This window comes from Gracilinanus agilis, chromosome 1 (assembly GCF_016433145.1).
Source record: "Gracilinanus agilis isolate LMUSP501 chromosome 1, AgileGrace, whole genome shotgun sequence".
NCBI classification, from domain to species: domain Eukaryota; kingdom Metazoa; phylum Chordata; class Mammalia; order Didelphimorphia; family Didelphidae; genus Gracilinanus; species Gracilinanus agilis.
Genome location: NC_058130.1, coordinates 729,022,596 through 729,043,903, shown reverse-complemented (window position 1 = coordinate 729,043,903; position 21,308 = coordinate 729,022,596). Strand labels below are relative to the sequence as shown.

The 21,308-nt window shown below is 39.0% G+C and overlaps 1 protein-coding gene across 1 annotated transcript in view; it reads left to right on the top strand.

Moving 5' to 3' along the window:
- The first annotated feature begins 347 nt into the window (after positions 1 to 347).
- Positions 348 to 21,308, top strand: part of DOT1L (DOT1 like histone lysine methyltransferase) — a 135,075-nt gene continuing 114,114 nt past the window's right edge. The window contains exon 1 of the mRNA XM_044672031.1: positions 348 to 428. Within this exon, the coding sequence (XP_044527966.1) occupies positions 348 to 428 (81 nt within the window). The remainder of the gene's footprint in view (positions 429 to 21,308) is intronic.

Sequence of the window (21,308 nt, the reverse complement as noted above, 5' to 3'; positions counted from 1 at the left end):
GGAGACCCGGGGGCTGTAACTACAAAAGAGCCAGCGAGCTTGCGAGGGAGGGTAGGGGGGAGAGAGAACGAGTGAGAGAGAGAACCTGCGGCTTTGCTGCCGCCGCCGCTGTTGGTTGTGACTTCTGGGCCTCCGCCTCCCTCTGCTGCTGCTGCCGCCGCCGCTGCCGCCGCTGCCGCCGCCGCTCGCGCCCCTCCTCCCTCGTTGCCCGCCCGCCCCCAGCCGCCTCCCTCGGCCAACCGTCCCCGCGGTCGCCAGCCCGCCCGCTCGCCCGCCCGCCGGCCCCGCTGCGCCCGCCCCGCGCCCGCGCCCACTAGTATGGTGCAGCGGCGGTCGCGCTCGCGATCATGGGTGAGAAGCTGGAACTGAGGCTCAAGTCGCCCGTGGGAGCCGAGCCCGCCGTATACCCGTGGCCCCTGCCTGTCTATGTGAGTATCCGCGCCCCGGCCCCGCTGTGCCCGGAGTGTGCGTGTGAGCGTGTCTTTCTCCTGACCCCGCGGGTCTAGAGGGTGCCTGTGCCCTAGCCCCACTGGGGCCTGCGTCTGGATGGATGCTCCCAGACCCCTGGCTCCAACCCTTAAGGCGCTTTCCTTCCCAGCCCTGGCTCGGGCTGCTCCCCTCCCCATTGCTCTGTCTCCAGGCACCCCTCTCTGCGTCCTCAAACCCCCGTGCTCGGGGCTACCCCTTGCCACTCTATGATCCCCTACCCCAGCTCCAGACTACCCTTTCCCGAAACTTGCAGGCTTCTGCCAAGCCCTTAGCGTGGGTTCCCTGCCCATGCCCCACAGCGAGCCTCCCTTCTCCCACCCGCCCCCCTCCATTGCTTTCAACCCTCCTTGTCTCCCCTCAAATATCCCTTGCTCTGGCTATGCCCTTGAGCACCCTCCCGAAAATTACTCCCCCCCCCAAAAAAAACCCCAACAACTTATGACTATTCCCCTTGGCTTAGAGTACCACTCTCTGAAGATTCCCTATACCCTTTGGATTCAATCCAATCAATCAGTAAACATTAAGCACCTACTATGTGCCAGGCACTGTGTTAAGTCAATCTTCTTCGTTGACCTCTCCTAGTTCCCATTCTGTAATTGCCTGTTCATCCTCCTCTTACCTCCACCCCCAAACCCTTATAATTCTGTATGTACCCCTCCCGAATTTTTGAACACAGCTCTTCCCCAAAAGCCTTTGGGCTCCTGGCAAGCCCTTCATGGGATTACCACCCTTTTGCCCCTTTGGGTCTTTCTACAATTCCATCCACATTCCTCCTCCCGTTTCTTTCGCACCCTTTTCTTCCATATCCCTCTCTTGCTGTTTACCTCCTTCTGGGCTTCTTCACCCCCCCAAATTCCCTAGACACTCATCGGTTTCTGCCTTGTCCCAGGCAAGCCCCCCCATTCTCCCCTTGCACGTCTTCCACGCCCAGAACATTTCCCACTCTCACCCCCCCCCCTTCCCTTCCCTTTCCTTTCCCTGTCCAAAATAACCCATACTAATTCCCAACTCCCCTTCTACAAAGCTCTAGTCTATTCTAGGCAGGTCTCTCTGCCTGTCTTCTGCCTACACTCCTCCCCACCCCCAGTGTGTTCGTGGTGTTTCTTGGTTATTTGGCTAACCCTCTCTAAGCAGAATATAATGGGGGTGTGGAGGGTGGGAAACTATCGTAGATGAGCTAGGGCCCCAGACTTGCCAATCCTATGCTGTACCTGGGAGCCCAGGCAGTCCGTGAGATTGGGCAGTTGAAGTTATTTTTATAATTTCCCCCCCTGGTTTTCTGCTCCTCCTCTCTCCTCCCTCCCCTTCAGTCATGTGGGCATGATTCCTTTTTAAAAAGAAAAATGCAGAAGCAATAGGGGAATTTGGTTTCTAAAATGGCTCATCAGTCTTGACAGATAAGCAACGGGTTGGGGAGGAGGAGGGAAAGAACACTGACTAATAAAAAGGGGAAAAGTTTAAAAAAAATTTTCCTCGAAGAGCTCACAATCCTCCAAAGCTGAAATGTGGGTTTCTGAAACTTTCTAAGGTGATGCATTTGTGTCAGTGAAGGTCAGTATTCAGAGTGGTTCATGGAGGCAGTCAGTCCAGCAGTGCAAGTCTGTTGGTGTTTTTTTCCTATCCACCATCTCTTGGGAAATCGAGCAGTGTTTATGCATAAGACTCCCCCCCTCCCCCATGCCTATTTTACCTACCTGTGTTTCTTTTTAATATTCATTATATAGAAACTTAAATTTTTTATCTTCCAGTTGAAGGGATTTAAGATGGTTCTTGTTTTAATGTTTTTTTAAAACCTACAAGCACATCTTTAGGGAAAATAAATAGCCTTTCTTTACCATTTGTTTGTTTTAGAAGGTGGCTTGTTGGCTTGTGTTGCCTACATCTGAATTGTAGGACCTCTTTGGTGACACCTCCTGCCCCATGACAGCATCTATGCTTAAACTGGAAAAGCCCCTCACACAGTGGAAATTTACAAATGGTTCACATACCTGATAAAATCCACTATAATCCTTGCAGCACTCCTCTCTACCCTTAGTATGGAAATATATCATTATGTTTCTTGGACTCTACAGACTGAATTGAGTGTATTGTAGAAAGCAAGTAAAATAGCAACAATTGATATCAATTTCGGTTGCATTTTACTTTGAAACTTTTGTACTGGGGGTGGGGAGTGGAGCTTCATCTAAGAAATTCCCTGGTAGGCTATATCTCTTTTGGAATTGAAAAATATATTTGTATATGTCTGAGTTATTGGAAACATCTTGCTTGGGGGTAGTGTAGCAATTTGCCTTTGGCTCAGAGTTCTTGGATGCCTATTTCTGTGCAACTGTGGTTTCTCAAAACCTTGCCAATACAGTAGGACTTTCTATTTTTGATCATCCTGTTTCCAGAGAGATGTTGAACCTTCCAGCACTCAAGCAGTTAATGTAGCTTTTCCTGTAGGGCAGCTCTGGGTGTGTTTGGGTCTCTCTGTATACAGTATAGACAGAGGGGGAAGGGAAATCTTTCATTTGACTTGTAGAAAAGGAAAAGGTTTTTTAACCTTGTCACCTAGTCTTCTAGATTATAGACCAATGTTTCCGAAGAAATAATTATGGTTACCTTCAGGTGCATACTAGTTGTGGGTAAATTGCCTTTCAGAAAAGGCAAAATAAGTGATATTTGTTAAACATAAGAGATTTCCATGCCATTCTTTATGCTTACATTTCTCTTTGAGGGTTTTTTTTTTTTGGTAGGGGAGATGCCATTTATAAATTTAAGAAACATCCTGTTATTTGGATGATTTTGCCTTACTTGAGTTGCATTTTTACAAAAATGAAATGTCATCTGGAGACAGTGACATATTTTCTTTCCAGCAGCTTGGTTGAAGAGCCCGTATGCCTTTTTTTAATGTGAGGGGAAAAGGGTATTTGAAGCTTAACTGTGGTGTAGACAATTCCTTTTTGGCATTCAGGATATTTAAGAACTCCTGTGTGAACATTGCTATCCCCTAGCTTTCTAATATTGGGCTGTCCTGAACTACAGACTTTTTCCCTCCCTGGCCCTGGCTTCATTTGGCTGGAGGCATATGTGTGTTACCATCCTTGCAGAGTTGTTTGACGTCAGCAGTGCATTTCTTAGTTTCACTGCACATTTAACTTTGGGTTTCTCGGTGGTAGGGAGGACACAGAAAGATCCTGATTTTGTATGCTCTTCTCCTCTCCACCAAATGGATTCTTAGCTTCAGTATTAAATCTTAAGTGGCATATTTCTTTTAATTTTTTTTAGGTTTGCCTATTCCTTTTGGAGACTGAAACATTTTTAAAGGAAAATGGGTGGTGATTCTTATGGAAAAATTTATTTTGTATACTAATCTAATGAAATTCTTTTGCAAGTATCAAGTTGAAGAAAATGAGTGATTCTTAAAACGTTATGAAATTAAGTAGAATTAAAGTTGGAGTGGCAACATATTTTAATTTTTAGGAGTAAACAAACATAGTTATCCATATTTGGATTTAGGCCTAACTCTGCTATAATTTGTGTAGCAAATTAGTGGCTTTAGGTAGGTTACTTCTGGGACTCAGTTTCCTTATGTCTGTAAAGTCAGAAGGCTAGATTTGATTGACTTAGAAGATTCTTCTATTTCTCATTCCAAACCTTGAACAGAATACCCCTTAGAAAATGGAGGTCTCAGTTAAAAGGAGGTGAATACAAAAAGCTAGATTAAAAATTAAACGAGGATAGTCAAATATGATAAACAATTTACTCTGCTGTCCATTAGGCTGTATTCCATACTTTTTTTTTTTTTTTTTTAATTTTTGGTAAGTAGGGCTAAGGCCACTTCCAAGATAGCCCTAACCTATTTAAATTTGATTGAAAACAACTCTTTCTGCTTAGCTGACATACATATGCTTGTCAGGACTTGGAAAGAACCTAAGAAGATGATGTGAAACATATATTTTCCTTCAAGACTAATTAAGGCTGTGGGAGGGTATGCAAGGGTGTTTCAGATATAGCCTCCTACTGGCTTATATACAAAACTGAAAGTATGACTTTTTCCCCCGCCTTCTGCTTCCTTCAAAGGGAAAGGCCATGATTTTCTAATGAATACATGGTGAGCAGTTGTGTCCTTACCGTGCTGTGTTGAATAGAGCATGGTGAGTAATCTCTCCCTGTGACTCAGAAAATATTTTCTGATGCTGACCTCCATTTTTATGAGTGCCCTCCTTAATCAGAGCTCAAATGGGTTTATTCACACAGAAGTACAAATTAACTCTCTGACTTCCTTTGGACAATAATTAGCTTAAAGAAGGAAAACTAAGTTGTGAAACTTGAGGTTTAGAAATTAGTATCACAAATAGGATTAAAGCTTTTATTATCATTTAACTATCACATGCTTCCCAAAACAGTACTTTCAAGAACCATATAGATGATAAAATTCTGTGTTAATCAATAAACATTCATTAAGCAGTTGGAGATTGGAAGTCTGCAAGAGAATTTGGGACAGGATAAGAAGATTTGAGAATCATTAACATAGAGGTGGTAATTAAATCCATGGGAGCTGATGTGTTGAGAATAATAACGTGGTTGAATGCAGTAAGGCAGGTTTAGTGGGAATAGAATACTGGCCCTGGGTTTTAGTCCCTTTCCTGCTCCCTACATTGTAATGTGATCTTTAGAGTAAGTCATTTGTCTCTCTGGCCTTCAGTTTCCTCATTTATTTAAATCAGCATTGGACTAGGTCAGCACTACCTTTCAGTCATTCTACCTACAGAACAGGTTCTTTCCTTCATCCTTTTTCTTAAGACATAATTATCTCGGTTCTTATCCTTTTAAGGTATGTCTAGCTCTCTCTAGTTTTGAAAGCCAAACAAACCACTACTTTGTCTCCACCCCCGCTTTATCTGATGTACTTTTTCTTTTCTCATTCATAGCTAAGCTGCTTGAAAGGTATAATGTATACTTTTCCTCCCCATCAGTATTTTCAGAGTTGGAAAGGACTTCAGTGGTCATCTTATTTAGACCATACTTGAAAAGATGTGTGTCAAGAAATAGACATCCAGCTTGTGCTTGGATGCCTCCAGGGTGTAGGAACTGACTCTGGTCATTCCTCTCTTATCAAGCCTAATTTATCTCCTTGCAATTTATACTTATAGTTGTTTTGGTACCCTATGTAGCAAATCAGATTATTCCAGAAGAAAGACATTAGCCCTACCTTATATTTTCCTCATGTTAACAGTCCCAGTTTTATAATATTTCTTACTCTCTTGATGGTGGACTCTTGGTCTTTCTCTTCTACCTCTCTAGTTATTAATTTCCCTTCTATACAATGGCAGGGGCAGAGTAAAAGATACTGACACTTTTTCATTCCAGCAATGCCTCTTTCAGTTTCAGTGCTTCCCAAATTACATTTGCTTATTTGGCTATGGTATTATTCACACTACCCCAGCACATGGGTTTTGAAGACTGCTAATGCCCCAGAACTGTTGGACAAAGTGCTGTAACAAGGCCTCTCTCAGAAAATGCTGATGCCTAAGTGACCAATGGCTTCCTGTTAGATAATCCAGTAGTGATATCGCTTTAATTTTTCTGCACCTCTTTCCTGCCTTTATCGTTAAAGGCTTCTATTTTTTAAAAATAGATACTCAATTTGACCTCTTCTGTGACACCTTCCACTTCCATTTTTCCCTCTGACAATTTTTGCCTTTTCACCATGCTCTTCTTTTGATTCTGTATTTGTCTTTTCCTGCCTTCTTTGAAGTCCTGTCCACTTCCATGGGGCATATAGTTTGTTATCTCTGAGTAAGTGAAACCCAGATCTTCATTTCTTTCTTTTGTCTTATAGTGTATCCTGTTAACTCCTTAAAACAAGACCCACCTTAAAATGAACTCATTTTCTTGTTTTTGGACTCCCCAGTATTTCTTTAGGTTGGCTCTTCCAAGTCTCTAGCTTAGTAAAATCATTTTTTGGTAATTAGTATAGCATAGTAGGATTGTTATTTTAATTATATTGGCTCTACCCACCCTTAAGTACTCTTCTGATTAGAGGTTCCTCATTCTGTTTGACTGTATGTTCAAATACTGCCATGTATGTAAAAAAAAGACTAAAAACCCATTCTTTATTGGAAGAGGAGGATTGTTGGTGTTAGGTAACGACTTATATATGACTTTTGGTTAGATCAACTGGGAATACTATTGTATTGCTTCCATGAATTCTCCTCTCTACATACACAAATACCCTGACATCTTACCTCATCTCTTTCTCTTATCTTCTTTCAGAGGAGGTTGTCCTTTTCCTTATCCAAGGCTTCTGTACCAGAGGTTATTAACATGGGGTCTATGATTTAAAAAAAATTATAACTTTTTCAGTATAATTGGTTTTCTTTGTAATCATTTGTACTTTTTCATACATTTAAAAACATAACGAGGGAGGGCTCATGGACTTCATCAAGTTGAATCTATGAGATAAAAGCTTTGGAAACTGCTCTCCATGGACAGTTGATGCCCTCTAGTATAATCAATGGGTGGATGTACTTGGAGGATAGTGAAGTGTTAAGATGACTGAAAAGGTAGGAAGGGGTCAGGTTAGCTTGAAGATTTCTTGTGATGCTATTTGTTAAGTGTTTAGCACAATGCCCTGCTGGTAATGAGTGTTTAATAAATGTGATTACTTAAATAAATTCACTTTTTTCTCTCTTCAAACAGAAATGTTTTATGTTAGACATAATAGACACTATAACTTATTGAGTGAGGGATGACATGGCTAGACATGCTTGAGGAATACCACTTTGACAGTGGAATGTAGATGATTGGATGGGGTTAGAGACTTGAGGCAGGGAGATCATTTAGAAAGCTGATGACAAGGTTTTTGTAGACTGCTAAAGCCTCAGAACTGTTGGACAAAGTGCTGCCTCTAACCAGGCCTTTCTCAAAAAATGCTCATTCCAAAGTGACCAGGGCCTGAGGAGGCCTGAACTGGGATTCTAATTGTGTGAGTGGAAAGGAGGGGACATATGGTGAAGATAGAAATGATAGACTTTCACAATAGATGGACATGTGGTTTAACTGAGAATGAGGAATCAAGATTAGGGGATCTAGTGGGTGCTATTGAAAGTTAGGAAGAAGGGAGAATTTTTTTTGGAAAGATAACTTATGTTTTGACCCTTTCATTTAAAAATGTACAGGGTTGTGTGTTGGACACAGGGGCTACGTGAATCAATGTGGACAGTGCCTTCCCCCAAGGATTTGGCTCATAGGAAGCTTACTATGAATACCAAGAAGTAGTAAAATAGTAGGGAGAAGGCAATAGAAGCAACAGAATCATCTAGAGTGACAAAAGGCATGAGGGGAAAAAAAAAAGCTGAGGATAATTTCTGCTGAGGGATTAAGGAAGGGTTATGGGTGAAGGTGGCACCTGAGTGGAACTTTGAAGTAATAGGAATTTGGTTGAGATGGGAAAAAGTTCTGAGACTTTGACAGTCTATCAGAATATTGGCGGCAGGAGTGGGGGCAGTCAGGTGGCAGCTTGGAGCTCAGTTGGGTAGACATGCATAGTCATAAGGCTGCAAAGGTATGTTATTGGAGCAAGGTTATGGAAGGCCTTAAGTACTAGGACTCTAAGGAATCATATCTTTTTTCCTTTAGAGTGATAGAAGATTCTTGAAGGAGGAGTGATCTGGCCAGACTTGTTTGTAAAAATGTGTGGAGGATAGAGAGAAGGAGGGGGAAGAATTTTGGAAGAGAGGAGTGGAACGAAGAAAGAACCATTTGAATTAGTCAATGAGCATTTTGATAATCTAATGTGCCAGTTATTGTGCTAAACTCTGGAGATGTTTGAGAGGTAGAAATTTATTTCTTTTAGAATAAGCTATTTTTTATTTTCTTAGAGGAATTTAAATGGTTTGTTTTTTTGTTGGACTTCTACAAACTGTGCTAATAATTAAATTAGTGAATAGAGAGCACACCTTGGAGGCCGGAGCAACTCAATTCCAATCCAGCGTCAGGCATTTAATAGCTGTCAAACCTTGGGATAGGACCTACCCCTTCTAGCCTTATTTTTTTAATCTATAAAACAAGAATAATCTTTGTAATACTTACCTCATGAACTTGTGGGACTCAAATTCAATAACTATGGGAAGTGTTTTTTATATCTTAAAACAGTATATAAATATCTTTATATGACCTAGGGTCATACTTTTTTTTTTTTCTGGTACATTTAGAAAACTGCATGCCAGAAAAATCTGTGCATAGAAATGACAAGTAATGACTTAATCCCATTTTTTTTGGTAACATTGTAGGAACAATTTTTGACTCTTGACATTTTAGAATTCAGAATTTCCCCCTCCCTGAGGAGTGAATAGTCCAATATAAGGTTATGCCTACACTTAACATTGCTTGTTATGATAGAAGACACATTTTTATCACACATACAACAGAAGTCTCATGAAGAAAACATAATGGAAGATGGCATGTTTTGATCTGTATTCAGATTTCATAACATTTAATCATGAGGCCCTTGTGGTTATCTTGGAGAATTGCTTTGCTGATAATGGTTTAGTCCCTCACAGTAGATCATAGATCATCGTACATTATTATTGTTACTGTGTTCGTTGTTCTGGTTCTGCTAATTTCATTTTGTGTCAGTTTATATAAGCCTTTTCAGGTTTTTCTGAATTCATCCTTTCTTATGGTGCAATAGTATCCCATTATAACCATATACACAATTTGTTCATCCATTCCCCAAGTGATGAACAACTCCTCAGTTTCTAATTCTTTGCCACTACAAAGAGAGCTACCAGAAGTATTTAGTACTGGTAGGTCCTTTCCCCTTATCTTTTATCTCTGAGATATAGACCCAGTAGTGGTATTGCTGGGTCAAAGGGTTTGTATAGGTACGTGGTCCTTTGTGCCTGGTTCCATATTGCTCTCAAATGGTTATATTAAGTCACAGTTCACCAACAGTGTTAGTGTCCCAATTTTTCCATATCCCCTCAAACATTTATTATTTTCTTTTTTGGTCATATTAGCCATTCTGTGTAGGTGTTAGCTCAGAATTGTTTTAATTTGAATTTCTCTAGTCAATAAGTGATTCGGAGCATTTTTTTCATATGACTGGATAGTTTTAATTTTAAGAACTGTCTGTTTATATCCTTTGTTGGTCATAGTTTTATAATTTGTAGTATTTAATAGGAACCCAAAGTTTGACTGTCATCTTAAAGGGAAGTGGTTTTAGACCACTGGGTTTAGAATTTGAAATCAGCTTAAAATGCCACAATAGACTGCATTTTTTGCATTATTGAGTTAATTTTTCCTTCCTAAATATTTTGATAATTTTTAACAAGGCTTCAGATACTGAGAAACATCTGTGGGTCATAAATATATGCAGTAGTATTTCTCAGGGTTGGAAAAACCTTAGAAGTCATCTAGTCTTAATCAGGACCTGAGGAAGCTCCAATGAATGATCATATTTATCTTCTACTTAAAAGATCTTCAGAGATGTGCTGGTAGTTGGCTCCATCTACCTCCTCCTCTCATTCCTTTGGGATATATTAGGAAGTTTTTTCTTAATTCTGGCTAAAATCTGCCTTTTTGTAATTTTTGTCATTGTTCCTAGTTTTACCCTTTGGGACCAAGCATAATGAATTTAGTTTTCCTGACTTAGAACAGATTTTCAAGGTGGAGGAGAAATGATAATACCTTCAAATAAGCTTTGTCCTCTTGATATTTACATAGGTTCCAACTCCTCAATTAGGAACCTCAGAGCTGCTCAGTTGGATAGATTCATTTTATCCAAATATACCACCCAATTTGAATCTTGGTGACTTATCTTCTGCCAAGATTTTTCTTTTCTTTTCTTTTTTTTTCAAAAATAATTTGACAAAGAAATTTTCCATAGACAAAGTGAAACATAAAAAGAAGTTTGTATATGAATTTGTGTATCTCTACCACACTGGTTACTTAAAGGCATATCATTTAGCACATTATTTTCAAAGCTATATATCCTATTTTTGTTTCTTTTCTCTTGAATGTATTTTTAAAATTTATTAAAAAAAAAGTTTTTTTAAACTCTTACCTTCCACCTTAGAAATCAATACTATGTATTGGTTCCGAGGCTGAAGAGAGCAAGGGCTAGGCAATGGGTGCTAAGTGACTTTTCCAGGGTCATCCAGCTAGGAAGTGTGGCTGTCAAACCTCTGAGCTACTCCAGCTGCCCCCTTGAATTCGTTTTAAAAATGTTTTCAAGGGCAGCTGGGTAGCTCAGTGGAGTGAGAGTCAGGCCTAGAGACAAGGAGGTCCTAGGTTCAAACCCAGCCTCAGCAACTTCCCAGCTGTGTGACCCTGGGCAAGTCACTTGACCCCCATTGCCCACCCTTACCAATCTTCCACCTATGAGACAATATACCGAAGTACAAGGGTTTTAAAAAAAAAAATGTTTTCAAGGGTCCTTTTTTAGGCATTACTATTGCAAGCCCACTCTTCTCATTCTTTCTCTTTACTTAAAAAAAAAAAAAGATGAAAACCCTTGTAATATAGGAATAGCCAAACAAAATATCTACAAAGCTATGTCTGAAAGTGTATGACTTGTATACCACTCCTCATGAAATAGGTAGCATGCTTCATCATGGTCCTCTGGACATTGCATTTATCAGAGTTTGAGGATTTCATAGTCGTTTTTAATTGACAAAAATTTATTTTCTCTACTTCCCACTACCCCTATGGGAAAAGAAAAAAAAGAAAAGAAAACCCTTGTAATCAATATATATAGACCAACAAAACTAATTCATAAATTGGCCATGCCCAAAAAAGATGTTGAAGTCTGTTCCCAATGTCTATCACCTCTATTAGTCAAGTATCATTTTGATTTTTAAATGTATTTTTAAAGTTTAATTAATTTAAGAATGTTTTCCCATGGTTACATGAATCATGTTCTTTTCCTCCCCATCTCCCACTCCTCTTCCATGGCCAATGAGCAATTCCACTGGGTTTTACATGTGTCTCAAGTATCATTTTTAAAGCACCAGCTGTGTGCCAGGCATTGTACTAAGTTGTAGGGATACCAAAAAAGGCAAAAGACTTATAAAAGACTTATATTTGCTCTCAGGGAGCTGAGTATAATGGGGGTTCTTTGCTACATGTACATTATATGTGAACAAAATCTAGACAAATTAAATTGACTATCAGAGGGAAGGCACTGAGATTAAGGAGGACTAGGAAAGGTTTGTCACAAAAAAATTTGGGACTTGAGCTTAGATTTGAAGGAAGCCAGGAGGTTGAGATGAGGAAGGAGAGAATTCCAGGCATGAGGAATAGCCAGAAAAAATGCCCCAAATTAGAGATGAAGTGCCCTCCAGTGTGAGGAACATTGGGTTGACCACTGCCAGTGTCACTGGATTGTAAATGACATGGGAGTAAAGTTTAAAAAAGAGACCGGAAAGAGGATCAGCTAGATATCACAGTGGATGGAGCTCTAGGCCTGGAGTGGGGAGGACTTGTGTTTAGATCTAGCCTCAGATACTCTAGATAGCTCTGTGATCCTGGGCAAGTTACTTAACTCTGATTGCCTAGTCCTTACTGCCTTTCTGGAATCAATTCTAAGACAGAAGGTAAGGGTTTTAAAAATAAGAAGAATACTTGAAAGCTAGGAAGAGGCCAAGTTACAAAAGACATCTGGAATCCAAACAGGTTTTCTATTTGACCCTGGAGATAATGGGGAACCACTAGAAGGGAAGAATGCAGTCAGATCTTCATTTTAGGAAAATCACTTTGATAGTTGACTGGAGGATAGACAGGTTTGGGGAGATAGGGAGTCTAACCTGAAGGCTGTATTAACAGACCATGTATGAGTGACATATGAAGGCTGGCCTGCCACTAGGTTGGCAGTGTTGGGGGAAAAAAGATAGTATATATGAGAGATATTATGAAGGTAGAAAAGATAGGACTTGATAGCTAATTATTACTTTTTTAATTTTAATTTTATTTAAGCAATTTAGAATGTTTTTCCATGGTTACATGATTCATGTTCTTTCTCTCCCTTTCTACCTCCCCCCTCCTGTAGCCAATGTGCAACTCAACTGGGTTTTACAAGTTTGATAACTAATTAAATATGATAAAGGGTGAAAGAAAATTTATCATAAAATTTCAGCCTGAGTGATTAGGAGGATGGTGGTACCCTAAATAGTAATTGAAGTTAGGAAGAGGTGAGGTTTTGGGGCAGGGAGATAATAATAAATTCAATTTTGGACATTTTGAGTTTAGATGTGTTTAGGGAAATCCAGGTTAAGATGTCTAAAAGGCAGTTGGCGATGTGAGCTTGGGAGTCAGGAGAGGGTTTAGAGTTGAATAAGTAAATTTGAGAATCATCAATATATGATAAGTAAAAGAATGGAAAGAGATGAGAGAACCAAATAGAATATAATATTAGAGGGAGAAGACAAGAGAATCCAAGACTGAGCCTTCTGGGACACATCTGGTTAGCAGGAGTGACCTGGATGAAGATATACCAAAAGGGACAAGAGAAGGAGTAGTCAGATAGGTGGGAGGAGAACCAGGAGAGAGCAGTGTCACAAAAACTTGTAGAGAACAGTATGAAGGAGAAGAGGGTGACTAACAATGTAAGAGGATGCAAAAAAGTTGAGAAGAATGAAAACTGAGAAAAGGCCATTATATTTGTCAACAGAGATCCTGTTTAACTTCAGGAGAGTAGTTTCAGTGGAATGATGAGTTCATAAGCCAGATTACAGAGTTAAGAAGAGTGATAATAAAAAGGAAGTGGAGGAACCTATGGTAGACAGCCTTTTCAAGGAATTTAACCACAGAAGGAAGGAAAGATAAAGGCCAAGTTGGCATTTCTCACAGATGGGTGAGACATGGGCATGTTGTAGGCCTCAGGTAAGCAGCTTCCAGGTAAAGAGAGTTTGAAGATGTGAGAAAGTAGAGATGATAGAGGTAGCAATCTACTGCAGATGACAGTATGGAGTAGGATCACATGTGCATGTAGGATTAGCCTTGGCAAGAATAAGGGATACTTCCTTATGTGAATCAAGAATGAAGAAGATTATGGAGAAGACATCTGGGTGATGTGAGATGAAGAGGAGGAGGGAAGAAGAGGGACATGCTTTATCATGGGTCCTATGGAAGGTAATCAGAAGTTTTAAGTCTTTCAAAGTGGTTTTCCCCATTGAATTTGATATATTTCTACATGAAACTATTCACCAATCCTTTGTTAAGTACATGTAACTCCTACTTGTCCCTTAATCTTTTTAAACTTGTGCATCTCAAATGTGAAAAATAATACTATTCTCTTTTTCCTCTTAACCTAGTATATTCATTTTACCTTCTCATTCCCCCTTAGCAGTATCCATCTATCCCTTGGTTTTCTTTAATTCTAGATGCTCTTTGAAAATAAGGTTATTCTCTGGGAATGGAAATGTATTAGAAAAATATGTGATAGGGATATGATTGGGGCTTTGATGTTAAAGGATCCCTCTACTGCAGATATGAATATCATGGAAATAGGTTTTGAAAATGATACATGTATAAGCCAGTGGAACTGCTTGTTGGATTCAGGAGGGGGGAGAAAAGAGCCAGGGGAGGGGGGATCATGAATCATATAACCATGGAAAAATATTCTAAATTTTTAAAAAGGGAAAATAAGGTTCTTAAGGAACATTTGTTTCTTCTATTAGATTGTTAGTATTTTATCATAAAATAGGCCCTACTAGTTTCTCATATATTTTACCTTTTTGAAGTTCTTTTTACTCCTGTGTGTACTTTTTCTAGTTTCTGATATTTATATCTGAAATAATGATGGTCCTTTTTCATTAAAGGTCCATTTTTTTCCCACATGGGGCAGGATCTACTTTAATTATTTTTTATTGTAAAGCCATATCTTTTGCTTTTTAGAGTTTTGTATTCCAGAGCCCCTGGTTTATTAGAAGATGCCAGGTCTGGTATGATTTTTTTTTTTTTTTAAACCCTTACCTTCTGTCTTGGAGCCAATTGGCTCCAAGGCAGAAGAGTAGTAAGGGTAGGCAATGGGGGTCAAGTGACTTGCTCAGGGTCACACAGCTGGGAAGTGTCTGAGGCCAGATTTGAACCTAAGACCTCTCATGTCTAGGCCTGGTTCTCAATCCACTGAGCTACCCAGCTGCCCCCTTCTGGTATGATCTTTATTGTGTTTGCTTCCTCATTTGGTACGTGACTTGCTTTTCTGGCTTTCTTGCAGTATATTTTCTTTGACCTAGAAATTCTATATTTTGACTGTGACAATCCTGGCACTCTTTTTTTTGGAGTTTCTTTTCAGAAAAACAATCAATTCATTCTCCTTTTGTAGCTCTGGTAGATCTGGTTTAGTAATGATTTCTTAAAATAGAATGTCTTTGTTTTTTAATAAAATTTTTCAAGGAGTCAGATGATTGCAAAACTATCAGTCCTTGATCCATTTTCCAGGTCATTGTTTTTTATATCACATCCTTTATTTTGTTGCATTTTTTCTAATATTTTGTTTTTGTTTTTGAATTTCTTGCTTTCTCATGCAATCTTTGATCTCTAGTTAATCTAAACTAAAATCAAGAAATTCTCTTTCTATTTTAAACCCATACTTCTCTGCCTTAGAATCAATATTTTGTATTGTATTGATTCTAAGGCAGAAGAGTGGTAAGGGCTAGGCAATGGCGGGGTTAAGTGACCTTGCCCAGGGTTACACAGCTAGGAAGTATCTGAGGCATTTAGACCTGGCTTTTAATCCATTGAGCCACCTAGATGCCCCAAGAAATCTCCCCCCCCCCCAACAAATAAATAATTAATTAGAAAAACTATTTTCCCATGGTTACATGATTCATGTTCTCTCTCTCTCTCTCTCTCTCTCTCTCTCCTTCCTTCCCCACTCTTTCTCTCTCTCATCTTCCTGCCTCCCTTCCAGAGCTGACAAGCAATTCTGTTGAGTTATACATGTATTACCACTCACAATCTATTTCCATATTATTCATTTTGTAATAGAGTAATCTTTTAAAACCTAAACCCGTATAGGTAAGTGATAAATATGTTTTCTTCTGCATTACTTCTCAACCATTCTTTCTCATAAATCCCTTAGGATTGTCCTGGATCATTGCATTGCTATTAGTAACAAAGTCCATTACATTTGATTGTTTCACAATATTTCAGTTATTATATATGTATAATATATATTATATGTATAATGTTTTCCTGGTTCTGCTTATTTTACTCCACACCAGTTCATGTAGGTCTTTACAGTTTTTATAGAAATCAAGCAGTTCATCATTTCTTATAGCACAATAGTATTACATTACCATCGTATACCACAATTTTCCCCAATTGAGGGACAACCACTTATTTTATTTTTTGTTGCCATAAAAAGCACAGTTATAAATGAGAAATTCTATCTCTTAAGCCATGTTTGACACTTTCTCATCTAGGCACTTTGCTTTCCAGGTCTTTCTTCAGGAACTTTTAATTTCTTTGTTCTTTTGTTCCATCTTTTTCTGAATTAGAATTTTAGGTTATGTTCAGGTTCTGATTTTGCCCTTTTTTCTTCTTTTGGGTAAGGCTCTCCTTAAGTCTCTTATCTGAGTTCCTGCATTGGTCTTCACCTCCCAGGACAAATCTGCTCTGTGTGCTGGTTGGCTTTAGGCCTCTCTCCTCATTACCCTCTCTCCCTTTCCTATTTCTTGAGACTCTTAGGGTCTTTTCTGAGTCTTCTGTAACATCTCAAGACAGAGTACTAGGGACCCTGGCTAGTGCCTCAGTTGACAATTTGGGATTCTTCCTAAGACTTTCACCTATCTGACCATTTTGGGGCTTTTTCATGAGAATTTCTTGCTTTTGTTGTCAATGACTTTAGAGAGAGCCTTGCAGGACTGCAAGTATCAATGACTAGTCTCTGGTTGTACTTGCAAGCTGTTTTTAAAATTTTGGATTCTTTATATATTTTCAATCTTTTTTTTTAAATTTTATTTTTTCTTGTTTTCTGTACAGACTTGTTTGCCTGCTCTTGGTGGTCATAGCTTTTTGGGCATCTTATTTCCTGTTCTCCCTGAGCTTATGGCAGACTTCTTTGTACAATTAGGGTAGATAAAAGTAATGTATTTCCTCATTGGGTTTCTTTATTGCATTTGGTTTGGAGTTGTTTTTATTTTATTTTTTTTTGCTGGAGTGTACCTTTCTTTTCTCAATTAGTTCTGTGCCTAATCATAGCCTCTGTCTCTTTTTATGCCCAAATTCCTGACTGAGAGACTTAGAACATACACATTGCTATTTTCCTGATAATATTCCTTTTATGACTCCGGTCCTCAAATCTCTTCAAAATATTATTTTATGGCTCAGGTTTCCTCAGATCTCTTCAAATTTCTCTGACTACCTGCTCCACTCCATCATATGTACACCTTTGATCTTGTCCACACTCACATGTCTACCATTTCAGTGATTAGTAGCTCTAAAATTCCTCTGTTAGTTTATATTATGATGATGTCTCCTTTTCATTATTATTCTTGGTCCTTACTGTGACTTATAAGCCCTGCCTTTTCCAGGCTGTCATGCTTTCTCTGTATATGCTCTTTTCCCTTCCTAATTTTGGTCTTTAAAAAAAATCCTTGTCTTTCATCTTAGAGTCAATATAGTATTGGTTCCAAGGCAGAAGAGTGGTAAGGGCTAGGAAATGGGGGTTAAGTGAGTTGTCCAGGGTCACACAGCTAGGAAGTGTCTGAGGTTAGATTTGAACCCAGGACCTCCCATCTCTAGGCCTGGCTCACTAACCACTTAGCCACCTAACTTGCTCTATTTTGTTCTCGGACTATGCTGGGTGAAATCTTACTTATTTTACTGAGTCCATTTCAGATTTGTTATTTAATAACTAGGTCCTTACTGTATAATAATGTGATTCTTTTACTTTTACCTAATTTTTCATCTTATTCAATCCATCAGTTGTTCCAAACCTTTTCTTTCTATAAGCCTTTCTTTGTATTCCTTTATTCTCATCTTTGCCGGTACACATAGCATAGTTGTAAGTAGTACCTGTTGGCTGACTGACTCTTGAGTGGTAGACCTTGCCTCTTGAATATTACTGAGAAAATTGAATCTCCTCTTTTTCCTTTCTCATCTCATAACCCCTTGGCACCATCCTCCATCTATTACTTTAATATTGTTTCTGATGAAAATATAGTCCTTCTCATCAGGTCCAATTGTATATATTAATGAATACATGAAGAAGCATTTTTTTAAACCAAAAAATTTTATTTAATTTATGATATTTTTCTATGGTTACATGATTCATGTTCCTTTCCTCCCCTCCTCCTACCCCCCCCCCCATAACCAATACTCAATTCCACTGCGTTTTACATGTGTCATTGATCAAGACCAATTTCTATATTATTAATATTTGCATTAGGGTGATTGTTTAGTCTACATCCCCAATCATATCCCCATCGAACCATGTGATCAAGCAGTTGTTTTTCTTCTGTGTTTCTATTCCCACAGTTCTTCCTCTGCATGTGGATAGTTTTCTTTCTCATAAGTCCTTCAGAATTATCTTGGATTATTGCATTGCTGCTAGTAGAGAAGTCCATTACATTTGATTGTACCACAGTATATCCATCTCTGTGTATAATGTTCTCCTGGTTCTGCTCCTTTCACTCTGTATCAATTCCTGGAGGTTGTTCCAGTTCACATGGAATTCCTCCAGTTCAGTATTCCTTTTAGCACAATAGTATTCCATCACCATCAGATACCACAATTTGTTCAGCCATTCCCCAGTTGAAGGGCATATCCTCAGTTTTCCAGTTTTTTGCTACTATAAAGAGTGTGGCTATAAATATTTTTGTACAAGTCTTTTTCCTTATGATCTCTTTGGGGTACAAACCCAGCAGTGGTATGGCTGGATCAAAGGGCAGACAGTGTGAAAAAGCATTTTTTAAGTGCTTACTGTGTCCTAAGCACTGAGCTAAGTGCTAGAGATACACAATAGAAAAGTGAGATAGCCCTGTTTTCTATAAGCTCGGATTCTTAAAAGAAATAACATGAAGTCACAGGGCTGAAGTAATGCTTGGTCATTTGGAAGGCACAATAGCAAGTATATGGCATAGTTGGGAACTCAGGAACCACCAGGAAGTGTTTATCACTTGGAACTTCCTGGCTGAAGAGTATGCAAAGCATTCTTTCTGTGTGGACAGGCTTGGTTGTCTCACTGTTGGATACAGATTGCCAGTGCTATAGAGCCTAGTTACCTTGGATCATCTAGTCTTCTCTAGCAGATTTATTATTATTTTTTTTTTTTGTGAGAGAAAGAGAGAGAGAGATTGAGATTCATTTCATTTCATTTATTTATTTAAGCAAGCCCTTAACTTCTGTGTATTGGCTCCTAGTGGTAAGGGTGGGCAATGGGGGTCAAGTGACTTGCCCAGGGTCACACAGCTGGGAAGTGTCTGAGGCCAGATTTGAATCTAGGACCTCCTGTCTCTAGGCCTGACTCTCAATCCACTGAGCTACCCAACTGCCCCACCAGATTTATTATTCTAAATTTGAATATGATTGTACAACACTATCCTGCTTACATGAGTCCCTTTCTGATACCCCCGCCTCCACCCCTCAGATATTCTTAAGTCTAGTCAAAAACATTTCTGGAGTTGTAGGCTTCATTCTGCCCTTTCTTTTCTCTTTCAAGAGGTAGAACCACTCTTCTCGTCATGTAAGTGTTAAAATTAATGGTTTGGCTAAATATATGAAAATTTTCATCTTTTTTTTACAAAAGAGGTAGAAAGAGTGAAAGCAGAGGAATATAAAAGGGTAGAGACATAAATCTTTCTAACTAAATATTGTTCCAGTACTTGGCTCAGGCAGGACTTATTAATCTTCACCTGAATTTAAACTCTCCAGAAGGCAGGAAAGGAAAGCCAGTTATCCACTCACCGAAGTTACCCTCCAAGAGGGAGGTCAAGATAATGACTTGAGCTGAAGGTGACTATTGAGGCCGATTTTCTTCTTTGAGGCAACCTTCTTGAAACTGACTTCCTTCTTGGAGTCCACTTACCTCTAGCCTCGGAAATTCAGGACCTTTTACAGTGGCTTCTTGTCTCCTTCCCTCTGCACAGGGGCCAATCACAGCTTCCAAATTGTCTGATACTTCCCAGGGGGCAGTGTTTGTGGGAACCAGTTGGAATCTTCTGGAGAGGTGAATACTCATCAAAAGGGTTCACAGTTTCTGAGGGTATGAACTCTTAAAAGAATTCAAGTTTCTGACTGGTGGAGCTTTCCAAGTATCTTGCTGGCTTCTTGCCTAGCTCTAAGTAGGGTGTGAATTCACTAAGTGGTTCTTCCACCTAGTTCAAGCTTGTGTTGAGACAAAGAGTTAATCCTCTCTTCACAATCTAGTGAGATACTTAAATTAATGTTAACTCAGGAGAGACAATAGAGTAAAGAATTCTTTTTCACAGTCATTGGTCCATTGCATCACCCAGCATTTGGAAAATCTTTTAAAAAGAAATTTTCCTTTATATTATAGTCATTGTCTTAAGTTATTCTGCTCATTTTACTTTGCATCAGTTCCTGTGAAACTTCCCAGGTTCCTCTAAATCTATCCCTTTTATTGTAGGGCAGAAAGAATACATTGAGAGAATCTTTTTATTTTTTATTTTTTTTTATTTTTTTAAGCACTTACCTTCCATCTTGGAATCAATACTGTGTTCCAAGGCAGAAGAGTGGTAAGGGCTAGGCAATGGGGGTTAAGGGACTTGTCCAGGGTCACAAAGCTAGGTAGTGTCTGAGGCCAGGCCAGATTTGAATTTAGGATCTCCTGTCTCTAGGAGACTCAGTATTGATTCCAAGATGGAGGGTAAGGGTTTATTTAAAAAAAAAAAAAAGAATAATATGGCCTGGATAAACTTGAACAATCCACAGGTACAGTGGGACTGTTTTCCTTTTTTCAAATAATGTACAGAGACTCTACAGGGCTCCTACTACTTAATCAGTCTAATGCATCCCAGTTTTCAGATTCTTTTTTCCTATTATGATTTTGATACTCTCTTATGTTTTAGATGGGAATTCGTTCTTTTCCAATATTAGAGATCTCATATTTGTTAACCATGGAAAAAGTCTCAAGGATGATTTTATAAATATTTTCTCATGAATATAGTTTTCTTCAGAGCATAATTTTATAGCTTTTCCCCTCTTATTTGCTTTAAGTGGCTACACAGATCAGAGTTTGATGTTTGGTAGTTATAAAAGGAGAAAGTGTTCTCTTGCAGCAGGGAGTAGTTGCTATCTGTTGGCGGCCTTTGGTGGGGTTGAGCTGTACAGATGATTCACTGCTTAGTTGTTTTTCTCACTGAAACCTCTTCCCTGAGCAGAAAACATTCCATGGGAGGCAGAGTGAATCATAGCTATCAATGATAGAAAGCACTTATTAGATCATTGACTCATCTTTCTGACTGAGTAGAATTAATTGAAGCAGCGTCATTGACTTTTTGTCCTCCTGTTGCGTTTCTATCTTACCCACTTGATGATTAAACCATTTTTTGATTTGGCATTATTCCCATTTCTTAACACTCACAAATATCCCATCACTGGAATGGCTTTTCCCCAATACTTGTAGTTGAGTTAAGAAAATTTCAAACCCAATAAATCAGTGAATTTCTTTATTCATCATGAGTGTGGCATTAAAGCAAAATTTAAAATTGCATAAAATTGTGACCTGTTGGATAGGAAACACCTCTTTTAAAATAGGGAGGATCTTAATATTGTTAAATATCTAAAGGAAGATGGCTTTTTTAAAAAACAAGCAACAAATGTATATTGGGAATATGTGTTAGGGAGATTGAGGGTGGAAGAATTTT